The sequence below is a fragment of the Muntiacus reevesi genome, chromosome 8, assembly GCF_963930625.1.
Source record: "Muntiacus reevesi chromosome 8, mMunRee1.1, whole genome shotgun sequence".
Classification (NCBI taxonomy): domain Eukaryota; kingdom Metazoa; phylum Chordata; class Mammalia; order Artiodactyla; family Cervidae; genus Muntiacus; species Muntiacus reevesi.
In genome coordinates this window covers 78747166-78769520 of record NC_089256.1, presented here as the reverse complement: position 1 = coordinate 78769520, position 22355 = coordinate 78747166, and the positions used below count along the sequence as shown (strand labels likewise).

General features: G+C 32.3%; 1 protein-coding gene across 1 annotated transcript in view; it reads right to left on the bottom strand.

Moving 5' to 3' along the window:
• The window catches only part of SI (sucrase-isomaltase), a 106205-nt gene that overhangs the window by 21702 nt on the left and 62148 nt on the right, over positions 1-22355 (bottom strand). Inside the window, exons 27-39 of the mRNA XM_065942759.1 lie at positions 21103-21271; positions 19402-19498; positions 19168-19280; positions 18952-19077; positions 17376-17504; positions 16549-16659; positions 14720-14782; positions 9128-9244; positions 7622-7709; positions 6070-6208; positions 2643-2776; positions 1658-1692; positions 1453-1569 (exon numbers count right to left, since the gene is read on the bottom strand). Coding sequence (XP_065798831.1) covers positions 1453-1569; positions 1658-1692; positions 2643-2776; positions 6070-6208; positions 7622-7709; positions 9128-9244; positions 14720-14782; positions 16549-16659; positions 17376-17504; positions 18952-19077; positions 19168-19280; positions 19402-19498; positions 21103-21271 — 1438 coding nt within the window. The remainder of the gene's footprint in view (positions 1-1452; positions 1570-1657; positions 1693-2642; positions 2777-6069; positions 6209-7621; positions 7710-9127; positions 9245-14719; positions 14783-16548; positions 16660-17375; positions 17505-18951; positions 19078-19167; positions 19281-19401; positions 19499-21102; positions 21272-22355) is intronic.

Sequence of the window (22355 nt, the reverse complement as noted above, 5' to 3'; positions counted from 1 at the left end):
AAACAAAGCAAAATGTAATAGTCATAACCTCTGTCCTTGGTTAAATCATAATTTTCAATACATATTTGAAGGATAAAAAGTAGGGAATAATTTGAATCACCATTGTATGCTACATACGTTCTTCACAAAATTCTTCTGAAGTGATATTTCTATCTCATATGATGGAAAGACAGAGCATAATATTCACACTCCAATAAGAAATGTAAATTAAGCCCATACATGATTTCATGTAGATAAACCTACTTAGAGAGCAGTTCATATTTGAATAGGTGACAAATACCCTTGTCAACTGTGGTGATAACTGTATGATGAAAAATCTAGGGGAGAAATAGAATGCTACACGAAAGTGGATTGAAATAAACAAAGACGTGCAAAGCCCATCACAGTAACCCTGCACACTGTGATCTAATGAGAAATGAATAAATTTTGGTACTGAAGAATTAATAGTATAGGAAGAAGAGAGAATCAAATTAATATTGCCTAACAAAAAAGAACAGGCCCACCAAATCTTCTCTGGAATCACTCTCCAGGTAAAAAGCCTAAAATTGAAACTGGAAAGTTAAAAACTTCTAAATAATGGTATTGTGAGCTTCCCTGAGTGGCTCAGTGGTAAAGAAACTGCCTGCCAATGCAGAAGACTCAAGAGACGCTGGTTCAATCCTGGGTCAGGAGGATCCCCTGCAGGAAGAAATGGCAACCCGCTTGAGTATTCCTGATTGGGAAATTGCCTGGTGGGCTCTAGTCCATGGGGTTGCACAAACCATTCACGCACCCAAACAATGTTATTGCACTTACTGGTTAAAAAATAATAGGGAAATTGATTACTATATACATTCTACTTTATTAAATTAATCTATTTAATTAAATAGATCTTCCAGCCCAAGGATTGAACCCACGTTTCTATGTCTCCTGAATTGGCGGGCAAGTTCTTTACCACTAATGCCACCAACCACCTCTCTCAAAAAGTTCTTCCAGTTTAGTAAAGTATATATAAAGTATATAGTGCCACCACATATAAATTAGGTCTCGTGATTCTCTTTTCCTTTTATTTCTTCTCAACTCATTTTTTAAATGTCTGCTGTTTAAATTTGCCCATTTCATGCATTGATACTAATTTTAAATGACTTTTTCTAATTATTTAGTTCAAAGTCAATTTTTTTTTTTTATTGTCCTGTCCAGGTTTTTAAGGATTTCCAGAAGCAGTTTTTGCCCTGGCTTCTCCAAAATTATATACAGCAGTAGTACATATGTCAGCCAACCAAGTCTTGAACCCAAAAGTATGAAGAAAACCCAAATCAGAAAATTCTTAAACTGATGGGCTCAGATGCCCTCAGCAAATGTAAAGAGATTCAAAGCATTCATCTGGAAATCAGTCAGGAAGGGTGAATTCTAGTCAAAGATGCTTAAGGTTAGTGGGACAAAGGAATGAGAATAAATGCAGTAATTACATACTCTAGTAAATGCACTGTTGTGGTTTCTTGCATATGGATAAAATGCTCCAAGTTGCATCCAGCGGGCACAGAGCTGATATTCTGAATTGTTGAAGAAACCACAGATGTCTGCTCCAGTCTAAAATACAGTTATTATTTAATGAGTGTTAATAGTATGTTTTTTAATATTCAAAAGGGATGAAGATAAGAGGAATAGAACTACTTACATATGACATTCCAAAGAGACTAAATTCCATCATACCTAAAAATTAGAAAAGAAAATTGCAGAAATCAATATTTTGATATTTGCTTTTTTCTATATATTTTTTCTAATACTGACCTCTAATTCAATTAAACAGCTTTTCAGACTGTTAATACACTTTTTATTTATTCTTCCTATAAAATGTATGTATTTTTTTACTTTATAGTGTTAATGACATTTATAAAAATAAGACTCCTTGACTCTTTCAAGATGACACATTTAGATCACAAAACTGTTATGAACAAATTATAAGACCGTGTTAATGGCTTCCTCGGTTTTATTTTTAAAATAAAAGGTTGTTTCTGTAATTATTTAGTCATAGATCTTATCATTTGAAACAAAATAAATTATCCTTATTAGATAAAATCCCCTGAGGAGTGATCATTTTCATGAAATAGAATGTATGTGAATTCCCAGCTCTTCTTTTAAAGGAATATTTCTATTCCCAGCTCTTCTTTTAAAGGAATATTTCTAAACACTGATTAAGTGTTTTCCTTGAATCCTAATATAAATATAAAGCTTTTGTAAGTCTATATCTGAAACTGAAAAGTAATCCCTTTAAAATAATAATATTTTATTTACTCTTTATCCAAACATAGTCAGAAAACTTCCAAAATTTGTTTGAGATGTTTCATACTTTAGCATCTACAAGATATTATTCCCTAGACTCTAGAATTTCTATCCATTTCTTTTCTTAGTTCTATATGTTATCTTTCCCAGTTTCTGACCTTTCACAAAAGGAAACTGAAACCAAAAGGGACAAAATTATTTTCTCAAAATAAGCTAGATCCTGCTTTCTGGCCCACTGCTTTTTCATTATGCTATTTGTCAGAGAACATGGTGCCAAAAGCATACTCAAAGAAGGACTTATAAAGTATATGAACTAGCAACAGTGAATAGCTAATACAAATATTCAAAAAGAATAATGAGAAAGATGGAGACTCACATACCAATGATAGATTTTTCCAAATTGTCCCATGTTGCATAGTTGTCTCCAAGCCAGTGTCCTGACCATCGTCCAGCAGAGGGATATGTGGAACGAGAAATAATAATTCCTCTTTTGCCAGTTGCCTTTTGCAATGCACTAATATAGATGGAGAAGAATTATGAGTTCTTATAATATATGAGATATTTTCTTCATATATTTCTACATAGGACCACTTCGTTAAACAAAAAAGTATTTTATTTATGGTGTCTATGCTGTCTCTTGCTATAGCTAGCTCTTTATAAGTGTCTTCTCTCATTATACTATAAAATCCTCACAAACATGGAAGGCATCTTTTTTCCCTTCCACCAGTTAGCAGAGCAACAAGCCTAAGTGGCCCTTTTGCTATTTGCCCAGTGAATACAAGCCAACTATTGATATTATCAACTCAACTAATTATATTGTGAGCTTTTGAATGAACTCATTTCATTCTACTTAAACATGTTCTCTTAACAAAGTTTAGGCCTTATTAATGCTTCAACTCTTCTTATTTATAACTTGTCAAGGATTAATCTCCACATCACTCTGCAGAGAATCTTTGCTATAATACTCTCTGCTTTAGAGGGCAGTTTAAAGACAGCAAGGTTTCTCTAGGTCTTAAAAATAAAAAATAAAAAAAATTAAAATAGTTATTCTATTTCAAGCATAGAATCTGTCCAAAGCCAGATCTCAAGAGAATGGTTTTAAAAATTAGATCATATATTTTTCTTTTCCTCTCTTTTCAGTCTTTGAAGAACAAGTTTATTGACTTTATTATTTATTTAAAACATATGCTAGTGTTAAGAATAATGCAATATATTATCTGTATCTCTATTATAATTATAAATGTACCAAAAATAAAAAAAAATCACTATTGTATTAGTTATAAAAATAATTGTTTTTATTTTATTATTCAAAATAAATTATATATGAATAGGGAATATAGAACTATATTGGAAAAATATTTCAAATTCTTAATTAGGCAGATTTGTCACCTATAGGCATGTTATCAACTGTATGTAATCATTTCCTTGTTAAAGATGAAACACAGTGTTTGTACTGACTTCTTTATACATAAAATTTCTTCAATGAGACCTTGAGATTTTGGAGGTTTAAGGAATGCCTTAATCTTCTTTGTACTCCTTATACCTAATATAGTGCTTAGCATATAATTAATTTTTGAATTAATGAACATCTCAAACTTATAGGAACTGAGAATTATTGAAACTGAAATAATGAAACTGAAAATGGTACAGTCTGAATAACTTAAAGAAAAGTATTATGCTTTTCATTCTTTCAGTTTTTTCCAATGTTAAAAAGTCTTACTATCCATCATTTGTTTAAATGCAATTTATTTATAGCATCCTTTTACATTTGCAAGATCTTTAAATGTATAATGACTATATTTAATCTCTATAATATCTGAAAAAGAGTTCAAAAATTTTATTCTCATGTAACTGAAAAAATTAAATAATAAAAAAGTATTTGAAAGATATAAAAAGTCTATGGCTATGCATAAAATGAGCTATTTAACTCAACATTTAAAATATTAATTTTTAAATTTAAACAACAAATATGGTTAAACTGAAAGATTTTATGTACGAGAACAAAATTAACATTAAATGGATGTTCTTTGGAAAACTGTACTATCTTCCTCACAATGCTATTTAAGAGCGGAAAATGGATATTAACATCCCCAAATAACTTATAACATATCATATAACAACATATCAACTATCTAGGAATTTACCTAATTTTTCCCTGAATTTATTTATACAATTTTAATAGCTGTGGTAGGTTAAAACTGACTCACTTAGATATACTAAACATTGCACAACATGTCAGAACCATGCTAGATTCTGTAATATGCTCCAGAAATTCAATTTATTGCCCTCTGTGAAAAAAAAAAACCAACTATTTTCATTTCCCTTAAATACTTTCATCTTAAGTTACATAAGTTTTGCTAACGGGTTCACCAGTCACCTCTCAATATTTCTGTTATTTTTAATATCTATAGTTTTATGGTAAAGTGAGGTGAGGAAAGGATAATTGTGCTCCATATTATGTTCCAGTAGGGTTAACTAAAGAAACATTTGTCTCAATAAAACAGCATTACTCTTAAGAAAGACATCTACTAGTTCTGAATGCCCTTACATTGGGATTTCGTGAACAAATCTATAGTCAATCATGCATATAATATCTTAAATAATTCACCTATTCTAAGTTGAAAAGAGTTTGGTCCTGGAAATAATATGTTTCACTAAGTGTTTCACTAAGTGAGGAAATATTACCCATACTCTTTACTGCAAAATGATTTTCATTCTTTTACCAACTTTAGTCATCTACTAGAGTACTGGTTTTCAATCCTGGATGCTCATTACAACCACCTAGGGAATTTTTTAAAAATTCAGATGCTTAGCTGCAGTTCAGACTAATTAAAATCAGAATTTATATAGTACAAAAATCTCCAATTTTGTACTATATTTAAAATACATGACCAACAAAGACCTACGGTAGAGAACAGGGAACTCTACTTAATATTCTATATTAACCTAAATGGGAAAAGAATTTGAAAAGGAATATATATATATATAACTGAATCACTTTGCCACACACCTACAAATAACACAACATTGTTAATAAACTATACTCCAATATAAAACAAAATTTAAAAATCTCCAGTTGACTACAATGTGTAGTTAAAAGCCAATGATTTAGAGTTGCACTGTGTAATATGGTGACCATAAGCCACATGGTATTGTTTAATTTAAATTTATGAAAATTAAATAAAATTTAAAATTCTTCTCCTGAGTTACACTAGCCATATTTTTCAACAACCATATATGGCTGGTAGCTACCATATTGAACAATCCAGAATTACAGAACATTTCTATCATTGCAGAAAAATCTGTTGTATAGTGTTAATAAAGACTTGATACTTAAAGAATGGACTATGTTTCATTGTTTCATCATTATTAGCTTCATATAAGAATTTGTTTAATAGAGCTATTAGTGGGCTTCCCAGATGTTGTGGTGATAAAAAAATCCACCTGCCAATTCAAGAGACATGGGTTCAACCCCTGGGTTGGGAAGATGCCCTGGAGTAGGAAATGGCATGAAACTATATACTGTTTACTCAAATATTCATTAAAAATTATTCTTTGAGCACTTACTATTCCTGAGGCATTGTGCTACTATGAGCTGAGTACATGCTTGGGAACAAAATAAAATGATTCGGGGTCCTTTGGAAATAGGATGAAAATTTAAAATAAATATACAGAGTGAGAGAGAGAGAAAACTATTCTAAGTGCTTTGAATGACCACCAGTAAGGTAAGGTCAGCAGGGAAGGACTCAAAGTAGAAATATTAATATCTAAAAAATAATAGAAAGGATGATTATGAAAATTGCTTACTCATAAGTAGGTTTCAGCTGTGACCATCCATACAGATTGTGAACATCATAATGCAAAACAGATGAGCCATCACTAAGAATCTGCTCTGTTTCCATACACATGGTTCTGAAATGTAATCCATCAGTTCTTTGTGTGAGTTCTGGGGAGAATCAATGAAAAAGCATTAACATGTTATAAAGTCATCTATATTGAAGCATGTAACCTGCAGTAATAAGCTATTTTGGTAAAACATTAATCACCATTTGAAAAGAGTACTTTTTAACCAATTGTGCACTTTGTTTATGCTAATTTTATTTTATTTTTTGTTTGTTTGTTTTTCTTATTTTTTTCCCATTTATTTTTATTAGTTGGAGGCTAATTACTTTACAGTATTGTAGTGGGTTTTGTCATACATTGACATGAATCAGCCATGGATTTACATGTATTCCCATCCCGATCCCCCCTCCCACATCCCTCTCTAGCCGATCCCTCTGGGTCTTCCCAGTGCACCAGGCCCGAGCACTTGTCTCATGCATCCAACCTGGGCTGGTGATCTGTTTCACCATAGATATTATACATGTTTCGATGCTGATATCTCGAAACATCCCACCCTTGCTTTCTCCCAGAGTCCAAAATTCTGTTCTGTACATCTGTGTCTCTTTTTCTGTTTTGCATATAGGGTTATCATTACCATCTTTCTAAATTCCATATATATGTGTTAGTATACTGTAATGGTCTTTATCTTTCATTTGTTTATGCTAATTTTAAATTAAAAACTGATCTGCAATTGTAAATGATTGCAATTACAATTGTGACTGGAAAATATGTGCAAGATTTTACTCTATTTAGTAACAAAATTGTTAATAATCAACATGAATTCATAAAACCATGAAAAATGTACTCCTTAAAATCTACTACATTGTATGCATTTAGATGAGAAATACTGATTAAATAGATTTTTTTTTTTTTTAAAGACTCCATTTGCTAACATAAAGCCCTGGGATAAAGAGCCAGGCAAATGCTATAACAGCACTATCTCTTGATCCAATTTTTTCTCAGTTTCAGATTAAAATTTTCAGAGTTTTACCATCACTTTACATGTTACCCACTTATGCAGTTTACTGCCTATGGAGGAGTATGTGGATGAATGCCTAAAGACTGTACTTTTCTCTGCTAGGTCAGGGACAACCAAGGAAGTGTTAGCATTCTTTCACTTTCTCCCTAGTAAAGAAAAACTTAAAAAAAAAAAAAAAAAAAACTTTATAAAAGATTTAAAATTTTCTACTAAAACGATATTGAGGATTCTCAAATCTGGGAAGATTCATAAGAAAATCAAAGTAATCAAATTTAGAAATGTATTCATATAGGTAAAGCATGTTTCTTGACTTTTTTTTTTCTCAAAGGAATTTTAGATGGTCTAGATGATATTGGTGAGTGAGTATGTGGTCCAGTGTGCAAATGGGTAGTGAGAATTGGGAATGTGAATCCTATTCTCTAGATCATAAAGTATATAAACCTGACAAATAAAAGATAATAACATGATAACATCAAAGGTATAACAGCAATATTGTACCTGGGAAATAAGGTGGATAATTTAGCTCTGTATTTCTGCATTGATTAGTAGTTGTTCCATTTACAAAGCTTGCAGGTTCATTCATGTCCTTAAAGAGAGAAATAAAAGTAAACAAAAAACAAATTTATGACATATCTTCTTAAAAAGACACTCAATAAATTGAAATAGCATATCCAAATAACACTTTTTTAAAAAGCAAAAATATAAGACAATCTCAACAATATTAAAGAATTTAGTTTAGCTCAGTATTTCTTAACATTTTATAGTTCATGTCTCCTTTTTTAATATAAAATATCCTATTTTTCTCCATAGATAAAACCTACATGTAAAAGTGAATTTTTTCTGTGTTTCTAGACATAAAACTAAATTATAATAGTGTATATTCCCCCATGTTTTTCCCTCCACTTCTCCCCTGGCACTTTGTATAATTTTTATTTTTGAACAATGGCTTGTGGTTTTTAAAACTGCAAGATATAGTTTACAAATACAGAAAAATTCAAAAAGTCTCTCTATTGAGTACACATTTTAGAATCTTAGTAGCCACATATAAGGGGACCATCATATAAATGTGTAAATTAGTTGCCAGTTAAAGGTGAGGAGGAAATGGCAAACCACTCCAGTGTTCTTGCCTGGAGAATCCCAGGGACAGAGGAGCCTGGTGGGCTACAGTTCATGGGGCCGCAAAGAGTTGGACACGACTGAAGCAACTAACACACACATTTAAAGGTGATTCCTTTAGTATAAAAAGGTTATTTTTTCTGGAACAAGATATAATTCTTGGGGATTATTTAGTAAAATCCCTTATAGTGCACAACTTTATACATAAAATAAAACCGCATTTCTGATTAATTTTAAAAATACATACAATTTTACATCCTCAAATCTTGTACATAATGTCACCGCTATAAATTTCTTTAATTAAAAAGGTAAGTAAATTAATGCAGACATGCTGAAAAATCAACAGATAAGTTCACCTACCAAAATCTAGAGAAGCATTATGTAAAATCTCCTGTATTAAATGCTTACTTGTGATATAGTAAATTCATCTTATGTTATCTCAAAATTTTATTACTAAAACTCTTATATCAACACTTTAAAGTTACACATAAAATTAGAATATTATTTAAAGGAGGATTTTGCTACATCTGTAAGAGACTATGACTTCTTAAACCAAAGACTGACAGTTGAGTGTGAGATTTATTCCTACATTGAATGAAAATAAAAATAAATATTTATAAGCACTTATAAATCATTAAAGACACTATTTTGGTTTCTTGGTAAAGTTGAAATTCAATTCTAATATTCAGGAAAAAGCAGCCAAGTACTTAAATTGAATTGTTAAAACTGCGTTTTAGCAGTTCTTTGCATAAGAAAGTTCTACAGAAAAAAATGAGTGAGATAATTTCATAAAGAATACTTTGTTAAGATTATTAGAATTTAGTACAATTTTTGCATAATCAGTACACAATAAATAACATAAATATAAATTTCTCAAAGTTTACTTACAATCCACAAGCCATCAAACTTTATCTGGTTATTGTAAAAATCTATAATTTCCCTTGCCCACCACTCTGCTGTGGAATTCCTGAAGAAATCTGGAAAAGCTACATGAGCTCTGGAAGCCTGTAAAAACAAAAATTAGACCCACATGTAGAAAGTCGTAAGAGAAACCTTATGTTTCAGTAAGACAGTTATCTATCAGATTCACAAGTTGTGAACAAATGATAGTAAAGGCAACTTGATCTTAACTCTAATGAGTGAATCACCATGATCTTCCTCCAACAACCAAGTCTATGTGTGTCCTTAAATCTAAACTGAGTTTCTCATAGACAGCATATATACAATTTACAAAGTTAGCTAGACTTAGAAAAAAGAGAAAGTTAAATAAAATCAGATATGGAAGATGAGAATTACAACTGATGCCACAGAAATAGAAAGGATGGTAAAAGGCCATGATAAATAATTTTACAACAGACTGGATAACTTAGAAGAAATGGACACATTCCTAGTTTCACGCAAACTAACAATATCAGATGAGTAGAGAGAGAAGCATCCTCAACCAAACTATTAGCAAATAACTTTCAACAGCACATCAAAGGGATCATACACCATGAATAAGTGGGATTTTTCCCTGTGAGGCAAGGATTATATAACACACAAAAATCGATTACTGTGATACAGCACATCAACAGAATAAATGATAAAAATCACATGACCACATCAATAACAGTGCTTCCCCAGTGGCTTAGTGGGTAAAGTATCAACCTGCAGTGCAGGAGACACAGGAGACGTGGGTTTGATCCCTGGGTCAGGAAGATCTGTGGAAGGAATTGGCAACCCACTCCAGTATTCTTGCCTGAAAAATCCCAAGGACAGAGGAGCATAGTGGGCTACAGTCCAAAGGGTCCCAGAATCAGACACGACTGAGTGACTAAGCATAAGTCATTGTTTATTGATATAAACAATGCAGAAAATGTATTTGATAAAATTCAACACTTTCATGATTAAAAAAGAAAAATTCTCAACAAACTAGGAATAGAAAGAAATTACCTGCAGAAAATGTATTTGATAAAATTCAACACTTTCATGATTAAAAAAGAAGAATTCTCAACAAACTAGGAATAGAAAGAAATTACCTTAACATGATGAAGACTATATATTAAATGCCCATAGCTAATATCATACTCTAGGAAAACATTTTCAGTTTTTTAGTTCAAATAAAAAACAAGGTGCAGAAGCGCGGCGGCTGCAACCGACAGCACAGAAGCGCAATCGAAAGGAGCCACCCCTCGTCCAAGGTAAGGAGCGGTGACTGCGCTTTGCTGGGGCAGCCATGAAGAGATACCCCATGTCCAGGGTAAGAGAAACCCAAGTAAGACGGAGGCACTGAGAGAGGGCATCAGAGGGCAGACAGACGGAAATCATGATCATAATCACAGAAAACTAGCCAATCTTGTCACAGGACCACAGCCTTGTCTAACTCTATGAAACTAAGTCATGCCATGTGGGGCCACCCAAGACGGACGGGTCATGGTGGAGAGGTCTGACAGAATGTGGTCCACTGGAGAAGGGAATGGCAAACTACTTCAGTATCCTTGCCCTGAGAACCCCATGAACAGCATGAAAAGGCAAAAAGATAGGATACTGAAAGAGGAAGTTCCCAGGTCGGTAGGGGCCCAATATGCTACTGGTGATCAGTGGAGAAATAACTCCAGAAAGAATGAAGGGATGGAGCCAAAGCAAAAACAGCACCCAGTTGTGGATGGGACTGGTGATAGAAGCAAGGTCTGATGCTGTAAAGAGCAATATTGCAAAGGAACCTGGAATGTTAGGTCCATGAATCAAGGCAAATTGGAAGCGGTCAAACAGGAGATGGCAAGAGTGAACATCTACATTCAGCAAACTAAGATAGACTGGAATGGGTGAATTAAATTCAGATGACCATTATATCTACTGCTGTGGGCAGGAATCCCTTAGAAGAAATGGAGTAGCCATCATAGTCAACAAGAGTCTGAAATGCAGTACTTGGATGCAATCTCAAAAATAAGAGAATGATCTCTTTTCATTTCCAAGGCAAACCATTCAATATCACAGTAATCCAAGTCTATGCCAGACCAGTAACACTGAAGCAGCTTAAGTTGAACATTTCTATGAAGACATACAAGAACTTTTAGAATTAACACCCTAAAAAAAAAAAAGAAGAAGAAGAATTAACACCCTAAAATAATATCCTTTTCATTATAAAGGACTGGAATGCAAAAGTGGGAAGTCAAGAAACACCTGGAGTAACAGGCAAATTTGGCCTTGGAATACAGAATAAGCAGGGAAAAGGCTAATAGAGTTTTGCCAAGAGAACGCACTGGTCATAGCAAACACCCTCTTTCAACAACACAAGAGAAGAATCTACACATGAACATCACCAGATGTTCAACACCGAAATCAGATTGATTATATTCTTTGCAGTCAAAGATGGAGAAACTCTATACAGTCAGCAAAAACAAGACTGGGAGCTGACTGTGGCTCAGATCATGAACTCCATATTGCCAAATTCAGACTGAAATTGAAGAAAGTAGAAAAAACCACTAGATCATTCAGGTCTGACCTAAATCAAATCCCTTATGACTATACAGCAGAAGTGAGAAATAGATTTAAGGGACTAGATCTGACAGACAGAGTGCCTGATGAACTATGGATGGAGGTTCATGACGTTGTACAGGAAACAGGACTCAAGACCATCCCCAAGAAAAAGAAATTCAAAAAAGCAAAATGGGTGTCTGAGGAGGCCTTACAAATAGCTGTGAAAAGAAGGGAAGTGAAAAGCAAAAGAGAAAAGGAAAGATATACCCACTTGAATGCAGAGTTCCTAAGAATAGTGAGGAAAGATAAGAAACCCTTCCTCAGTGATCAATGCAAGAAAAAGAGGAAAACAATAGAGGAGGAAAGACTAGATATCTCTTCAAGAAAATTAGAGATACCAAGAGAACATTTCATGCAAAGATGGGCTCAATAAAGGACACAAATGGTAGGGACCTAACAGAAGCAGAAGATATTAAGAAGAGGTGGCAATACATAGAAGAACTGTATAAAAAAGATCTTCACGACCCAGATAATCATGATGGTGTGATCACTCATCTAGAGCCAGACATCCTGGAATGTGAAGTCAAGCGGGCCTTAGGAAGCATCACTATGAACAAAGCTAGTGGATGTGATGGAATTCCAGTTGAGCTATTACAAATCCTGAAAGATGATGCTGTGAAAGTGCTACACTCATATGCCAGTAAATTTGGAAAACTCAGCAGTGGCCACAGGACTGGAAATGGTCAGTTTTCATTCAAATCCCAAAGAAAGGCAATGCCAAAGAATGCTCAAACTATTGCACAATTGCACTCATCTCACATGTTAGTAAAGTAATGCTCAAAACTCTCCAAGCTAGGCTTCAGCAATACATGAACCGTGAACTTCCAGATGTTCACTGGTTTTTGAGAAGGCAGAGGAACCAGAGATTAAATTGTCAACATCAACTGGATCATTGAAAAAGTAAGAGAGTTCCAGAGAAACATCTATTTCTGCTTTATTGACTATGCCAAAGCCTTTGACTGCATGGATCAAAATAAACTGTGGAAAATTCTGAAAGAGATGGGAATACCAGACCACTTGACCTGCCACTTGAGAAACCTGTATGCAGGTCAGAAAGCAACAGTCAGAACTGGACATGGAACAACAGACTGGTTCCAAATAGGAAAAGGAGTACCTCAAGGCTATATGTGGTCACCCTGCTTATTTAACCTATATGCAGAGTACATCATGAGAAATACTGGGCTGGAAGAAGCACAAGCTGGAATCAAGATTGCCAGGAGAGATATCAATAACCTCAGATATGCAGATGACACCACCCTTATGGCAGAAAGTGAAGAAGAACTAAAGAGCCTCTTGATGAAAGTGAAAGAGGAGAGTAGAAAAGTTGGCTTAAAATTCAACATTCCAAAAACTAACATCATGGCTTCCCGTCCCATCACTTCATGGCAAATAGACAGGGAAACAGTGAAAATAGGGACTGACTTTATTTTTCTGGGCTCCAAAATCACTGCAGAAGGACATTGCAGCCACAAAATTAAAAGACGCTTACTCCTTGGAAGGAAAGTTATGACCAACCTAGAGAGCATATTAAAAAGCAGAGATATTACCTTGTCCACAAAGGTACTTCTAGTTAAGGCTATGTTTTTCCCAGTGATCATGTATGGATATGAGAGTTGAACTATAAAGAAAGGTGAGTGCCAAAGAATTGATGCTTTTGAACTGTGGTGTTGGAAAAGATTCTTGAGGGTCCCTTGGACTGCAAGGAGATCCAACCAATCCATCCTAAAGGAGATCAGTCCTGGGTGTTCATTGGTAGGACTGATGTTGAAGTTCCAACTCCAATACTTTGGCCACCAGACACGAAGAGCTGACTCATTTGAAAAGACCCTGATGCTGGGAAAGATTGAGGGCAGTAGGAGAACGGGGCTACAGAGGATGAGATGGCTGGATGGCATCACCGACTCTATGGACATGGGTATGGGTGGACTCCAGGAGTTGGTGACGGACAGGGAGGCTGGCACGCTGTGATTCATGGGGTCACAAAGTGTTGGACATGACTCAGCGACTGAACTGAACTAAACTGAAGAAATGAGGTAAGGCTGCTCACTCTCACCACTTCTATTTCATAGTCCTAGCCAGAGTAACTAGGCGTAAATAAGGGGGAAAGAAGCATCCTAACCAGAAAAGAAGAACTGAAAGTGTCTCTGCTTGTAGATGATGTAATCTTATACTTAGAAATCCCTAAAGAACACACAGATACAACTATTATAATTAATAAACAGGTTCAAAAAAGTTAGCAGATTACAAAATCAACATCCAAAAATCAGTTACACTTCTGTACACTAACAATAAACTATTTGAAATGAAAATTAGGAAAGTTTCCAAAAATAATAGCAATAAGCAATAATAAAGTACTTAGAAATAAACTTGACTAAGGAAATAAATGATTTGAATACCAAAAACTACAAAACATCACTGAAAGATATCTAAGAAGAAACAGACAAATAGAAAGATAACCAGTGTTCATGGACTGAAATCATATTGCTAAGATATCCACAGTACTGAAAGTAATCCATAGATTCAATGTCACCCCCATCAAAATCCCAATGACATATTTTACAGAAATAGAAAAAGCAATCTTCCAACTTATTTGGAAACACAAAAGTCCTTGAATAGTTCCTTAATCATAATAATCTTGAGTAGGTAGAACAAAGCTGAAGGCATCAGGTTTCCTGACTTCAAGATGTATTACAAAGCTACAGTAGTGAAAAGCAAAGTCTTGGCATAAAAATAAACATATAGGCCAATGGCACAGAATAAAGAGCCCAGAAATCAATCCACACGTGTATAGTCAAGTGATCTTTGACAGAGTGCAAGAGTATGCAATGAGGAAACTATAGTCTCTTTAGCAATCGGTGCTGGAAAAGCTGGATATTCACATACAGAACAGTGAAATCACTAATTATTAAATCTAAGTGCTGAATTTCTTTTAGTTCTACAATTAATCAATATGAAACTTACCTTAACAGCTTCATCTTCAGTTAGACTTTCATCTACTGTCACATTAGGCAAATCTGGCCAAACCTACAAAAAGAGAAGAAATGAGAAACCAGTTCAAAATAAATTCAGTGTACTATGACTTTTGTAAATAAAGTATAATAAAGCTTTATAAGCAAATAATAAAAAATAGTTCCTTCATATATTTGCTTAGTTTGTGTTTTGGCATATGTATAATTTGCAAACTATTTCCATTTTCCATATTAATCTTCTCTTTAATATAGCAAATAAAAAAAATCCAGCCTTGGTGTTGGTAGTAATTTTGAAAACAATGCATGTAACCAAATGGTCTAGTCAACAATTAATTTGAAATACATACACCAAATTTAATTTAATGTGATATATTAAAATTGTTTCTACACTTACTCCAGGATAACAATTGAAAAGCAAAAATATATATATTTTTATATGAAAGGAATTGAATATTTGAGTTGGATAAAGCCATACTGAGGCAAATAATCCTCTTGGTTTCTACAGTAGTACTAAAATCCTTCTCTCTACCATATTCCTACTTCAGTCCCCGCCTCTTAGCCTACCAATGTTTCCTCTACTCCAATCACAAACACAAAACAGGGCTCAATCATACCAAAAGCTCTGGGATTTAAATCTATGTTGTAGAAAGTAGAATCTGCAGAAGGGAAATTACATATAAGAGATTAGTTGCTGATACAGAATAGTGCTTAAAAGGTAGAAAAATGAGAAAATGTAGAAAAATATAGAATTAGAAGAAAGTAGAAGGGAAACAATCCCTTTTAATAATCAATATTCTATACTTGCATGTTTCTTAAAACATTGCGATTTTTCACCTTTTACCACAGTTTTTTCTATTTTCCTTTATTTTTTATTTTGAAATACTTTCAGACTTATAGAAAAGTCATAAACAATATCCTACTGTTTTTCTATACTCTTCACCGTGCTTCTCCTAATTGTAATATATTTATAACAACGGTACAACTATCAAAACCAAAATGTTAACATTAATAGAATATTACTAACTAATCTATAGGCCATGTTTGAATTTCACCACTTTTATCACTAATGTTAATATTTTCGGTCTAAGATCCAAATAGACTTGCACATTGCATTTAATTACATTTCCCACTATGGAAATTACTTTCATTCTAATTGTGACTAGTGGATTTTTTTCTTTACTCTTTAAAAAAATGTATTCTATATTGGAATATAGTTGATTAACAATATTGTGTTAGTTTCAGATATACAGTAGTTATGTTATACATATACATGTATCTATTGTTTCTGAAATTCTTTTCCCATTTAGGTTTTTATAGAGTATTGAGCACCTTTACTCTTTATGTATAAGCCAAAGGAGGATATTTTCTACAATGTTTTAATATACTCACATCTGAATATTATTGTCTAAATGAAATACAATGAATTATTTTCCCTGATCAAGTAAGGAATATAAGTATAGCTTTTACAATTATACAAGACGTTTTAAAGAGAATTACAAATATTAAATGACTTTTGTAGTATAGAATAATGAATAACCATCTTATTGTTGGTAATTTTATAATAAAACACAAAGGTACCAAGAAATATAATAAAAAACAATTAAAAATAAAACAAATAGTATTTGGACATATGATGTATGAATTATTTCTGTTTCTAATAGTTTGGATTGAACTCATGGAGTATCTATTATTTTATTTGTTATCTATTAAATCATTATATCTTTTCCTCTGAATATGCCTTAACAGTTGCTTAATGAAGTAGAAAGTTTCAATGAAATAGCACTTTTATGCTTATTTTATTTCAAGCTATCAATTCAATACCTTTGCCCAACAAATATCATTTGTGTTAGGCCATTTGACAAAGACATCTTTCTCCTGTCCTCTTTCAAAGGCAGGGTAAGGCTTCGTTTCATTTCCTGAAATTGCTGGATCCTAAAATGAAAATGAAATACAAAACAGGTGTCTATGTCCAGTATAGCCATCTGGGTAGCTATTATGAAATATTACAATTTTCCATTATTAAATTATCATTATATTGCATTATCACATAGACTGACAGATGAACTGATGGTATAAATTTTTGTGTTCTAGCTTGACTGTCTTTTAAATTTTCTAGAAGGAAAATTTAAGAACTTTTGAAAATGTGTTAGCTATGATTACAAGCAAGATTACTAGTGTTTTTGTTCTGCTTTTATTTCCCCAGTGGGATTTCTGACTGCCTAGCTTACTTTTTGTGATATACTGATGAAATATTCTCTCCATTGTATCACTAACTTGAAGGCAAATTTTTAAACATGACAAGCGTAAGAAGCAGTCCCAGAGAATGATATGAGATACTTATAGGAACAGAAAAATCCATCATCACTTTTTGATAGTGTCTATAAACTGAGGTCAGCTTGTAGCTTGGGTGATTATTAAGAAACAGCTTGTCTTTGACTACCAGCTTTATCTAGTCTTAGGTCTCTAAGGATAAACCTAGCCTTGTGGCTGCCCATGTAAATGAAGTGTTAAAGGAAGAAAGTTTTAGATTTGGGAGTAGAATTCAAACTTACATACTTCATATTTTGAAACACCTTTCATTCAGAATAGAAATCTGAACAAAACTAAGATAGTAAGGCTCAGATAGAAGATAAAATATAAGTACTGACCAGGATAATAATGTATCTCATTCCCTCACTTCTTATTTTGTCAACAAACTGAGGAAGGTCACGGAATTCATCATCAATTGTAAAGTCTAGTTGCCTTTCCATGTAATCAATGTCTGTGTACTGAACATCCTGAAAGATATGAGAGTTGTAGTGGGGTAAGAATCAGCAGAGTGAGTTGCTCACATTCTATCATGTTTATAAAAGTAAGAGAATTGAGTAATGCAATATTCAAGAAATAAAAATAGCATGAATAGATGCAAAATATTCTAAGAACGAGTTCATATAAATGCTATGTTTTGTTAAAAGTTCATTAAATAGTATCTCTGATTTCGAAGTAAAAATCCTTTCAAATCAGTATCTTTTGTTTTATAATTCCCAAAAGAAATAAGACTCAAGAGTAAAGGACTTATGAGGTCATGAAACTATACCGAATGATAACTTGGAATTTTGTACAGTATACAGAAATAAGTATTGCTCTATTTCTGGAAACAAAAAGCAAGTATGGGATAATTTCAATTAATTCTAAAATTATAAAAGGAAAAAAATAATTACTAGTAAATTCACCAATTATTTTAAATTATTTTTTTATCATCCACCAAAGTCATTTTCAAAATAATAGCCCAAGCTTAAATTAGCAAAATGTTGTTTACCAGTAAATATTGACAAATATATTTACATGAATAAATGCTTTCATTATATTCTTAAATCTTTAATTTAGGCCTAAATTACTTTAAAAAATTATTTTTTGTTAAGGACAATTTCTTTTTCTAGATATTACAAAAAATATCAATAACACAGAACTAATAATGAAAAGATCTTCAAAATTTTTTTCACTTTCATATTGCTACATCATTAACCTATACAATTAATTTCCCTATAATAACGTATTCAGGAACCATATGTTGGATTCTGCTGTATGTCCTGAGGTCTTATAAATGAGACCCTACTCATTCTTCTTAGAGTGAGTTCTTTTATATGAAGCATTCTAGATTTCAATTTTTAAATATTACCAGGAGGACACCTGAGATTACTTAATCTTGCTAAAAAATAAAAATCACAGTAACTGATTATTTCTGTATACTTAAAAATATTTAGTCTCCCACACATTGAGGGAAGAGGATATTCTGCAAGCCCACTGATTCTGTATGACAACTGTCAATTCCGCAGCAAAAGTGGTTGTTTCACCTCAAATTGTTTTTATGTAATTTGTCATATCAGTTGATGAAATACATTCCCTGGATTCTTACTCTCATTTAAAAGAAGACAATAACTGTGTCTGACTACCTATGAGACACAGAGTTTCTCAGAGAAAAGCAAGTGCATGGTGACTTGTCTAGCACAACTCACAGTCAGTAGACTGATAAGAAAGAAGGAAAAATAATGGTATTAGCTGTTTCCTTATCCCTCTGCTAAAGACAATCAGTATAATCTGATATCCAATTCATTCTGTGCTACTAACAAACTAAGCATTGCTTTTTGTCAAATGTTTAAATAATTTTAAAGTGTGTGTTTAATTATTTCATTCCGCTTTTATAGATGACATATTTAACACTGTTTTAAAAATTGATATACATACATAGGGGATCTGAGCAGCCACCATGTCATTATATACTTCTTCAACTTGTGAAGTATTTCTGTACCCATAACGACATAACTGGAATCCCAAAGCCCAATAAGGTGGCATGACTGGTTGGCCGATTACCTTTGGGAAAAAAAAAATTCCTTGTGAACTAATATAAATACTTTATATTATAAAGAAAACTTTATCTCTTTTTAAAATGTACAATCATACTTCATGGTATTGCTTTGTTGCGACTTCTGGAGATGGGCCCAAAAACATATAAAAGTCCAAGATTCCTCCAATTATGCGATATGTCAGAGCGGGCATTGGCTGAAATGTAACATCTAGAAATCCAAAATATGATTACATTTTATCTACATATAAGTTATTGTTTTATTTGAGTCACATAAAATATGATTTTTTTAATTTAAACATTTTTAAAAATTGTTTTAAAAATTGTTTTACCCATTGCATTGCTGTTAAGTAAGAGAACTCCATGAGCATTGTTCTCATCTTCCAGAGCCATGTAATAGGGATGAAATCCATAAGAATTAAGTTTGTACTAAAATTGAAAAAAAACATAATGTATATTTTAATAATAATAGCACGTTAATTTTTGTCAATGTAATATTTAAATTCACTATAAGATTAAGCCTAAGAATTTAAATATTCCTTTATTGCACATCCAAACTATGACTGAATTAAAACAAACCCATTTTTTTTTACTTGTTTATTATTCAAACCATTAGTGCATTAGAGTATGGGAATGAATATACAAATGTGTAACACTCACAAATACTGCCAAATTAACTTATATAAAGAAACCACTGGCTTTAGAATAGTTGGGTTTCTTTCCACAGATTATGTATCTTAATTTATTTATGAATTGGTGCTTCTTTTTCAATAATAGAATGTTTTATTAATGATTAAAGTTATCAAAGTACTCAATCTCCTTAAGTACTTAGTGGGATATCTAAGTTTCTGTAATATTTTATGATAATATTTTAAATTAATATATTTTTCATCTACTGAGCATTTAATTTCATTTTCAGCACCATCTTTTAATTTTTCAGAATGGAAAATCTATATGCAGGATTCAATGTCAAGATTGCAAAATTTTTTATAAGTTGTTGATCCTTAATCAAATTAATGTCATTGACCCACAATGAATCCTAGTAACTGAGTATCATGTGACTGAAAATTTATATATTTAGAATCAAGGTTATAAGAACCTAATAATGCCAATACTTAATGTTGAAGGGTTTTTGTTTTTTATATTTTGATTCCCCAGCCAAGGATTAAGCTTGTGCCCCTGCAGGGGGAGCATGGAGTTTTAACCATTGCATCAGGAGGGAAGTCCCTGAAGGGTTTTAAAGAGGTAAACTTTGGTAAAACATACTCTTTGAAGCTGGAATAAATGAAAGATAGCACTCATAAGTTTGAACTATTGTGATACAAATAAAAATTGTATGAGTACCTTACAATAAAAAGTGGTTATGATAGTATACACATTTATAATCTCATGCTGAATATATACTTTAAGTACACACAACATATGGAAAAGGTAATGAACTAGTATTTTTATTAAAATGTACTTTTCTATGATATATTTTGAGTAATTATAATTAATATTAATTGCAAGCAATATATTAAATATTCATGAAATGTACACCATTAATAAGACAAAACTTTGGGGAAAGTGTCATGAGCATATAAAAATATTTCCTAAACTTGTAACTAACAGTATAACCTAATAAAAATGCACAACTGCAGCTTAGGGTAACAAAGGAAAAAGTGAGAATCCAATCTTTATGTAAGGAGTAAAAAAGAAAATTTCAAGGAGAACCTTAGCCACTTATTTTCTAAAAGCTGAAAGTAAACATGGATTTGGCAGGGAATATTGAATCTGAATGTTCTTTCTATGCAGTTGAGAGAGTAAGCAATTGGGTCACGACCTCACTTCTCACTGTAGTCAATGATATTATCTGATCCGTCATTTACTCTCACCTGTACTTTATTGTGTTTATTTTTGTTTATTTTTCAGAAAAACACCCCAGCAACTGTCATGATTTCTGGTCCCTTTCATAGTTTCAATATTGAAATACAGGCCAACAAAGAGATGGCTGTGTCTTAGTTGCCACTTATGGTAGAAGTCCTGGTACTTACACCAGGGGGTTGGTCTCTTGTGAACATTCCCCATGTATGCCAGTTCAGGTCACGCCTAAATGTTGTGTGTTCCATTTCCCCAAAACCATATACATATTCTGAAGGCAGGCGTGTAGATATTTGAATGAACTGGTTGTTAAAAGCAAAACCAGGAAGGCGAGAATCCCAACTGAAAACAAAAGAAAACAATTTTATTCCTGTATAGGCATACAAATAGTATCACAAATAATAATGGTAATTCTTTCTTAGGTGATGTGAAAATCAGTAGTATTTTTCTCTATACAGGGCTTATTATACCCAGATATAAATGGAAATAGATAATTATTCCAATACTTTTTTGGCTAACAAATATCAAAATATATTTCACAAATTCATAATCATATAATGGCTATTTGTGTGTCTTTAGATATATATCACTTTTTAAAATAAAATCAATATAAATCTATAACTAATATATGACCTAGAAGTAATATATGCCCTAAGAATTGAAAGTTCTTCATTTTCCTGTTCCCTTGAGAGAATAAGCAAACTTTTACTATATATAGAATAAAAAGAAATCAATATCAAAATAAATAACACATAATGTATATTTTAATTTCAAACCCTATTACTGTACCCAATCATTTTCTTCATCTTTTAATTTATATTTGTAAAAACATGTGTTTACAAAGAAATCCAGAAGAAATGTGTTACAGAGAATGTCATTTGCAATAAGAATATAAAAGAAGAGAAAAATAAAATTGGTAGGGAAGAAAACATATTATTACAAAGAATTTGGAACATATTCATATTTTTATATTAATGATTTTGGAAAAGTATTTGCTAAAGAATAATGCTTCCTGAATAACAAAAAATAATGTCTCTGTACCAGAGATTTTCCAAAAAATCATTTAGCTTTTTAAACTTTGAAATGAAACTCTTCAACATTTTGAAACAATATAAACATGTTTTTCTTTGTTATTTGTACCCCTACTGACAATACCTGAAAACATCCTGATAACATCATGTAAAGGATAGCAGGGCAAGCTTAAATTACATAGAAGTATTTTGTAATAGAAAATACATAGGAGTGTACTTTGTGAAACTTTCCACTAAAATAAAGGAAATATTTTAAAAATTAAGTTTATTCATTGAACATAAAAATCATATCTATATGTATATATTTAAACTTCCTTTCATCAATTCCTGACAGAGATAGTATTAACTTGATCAAAATCCAGAACAAAAAAACTCCAATTTCAATCATTCTAATA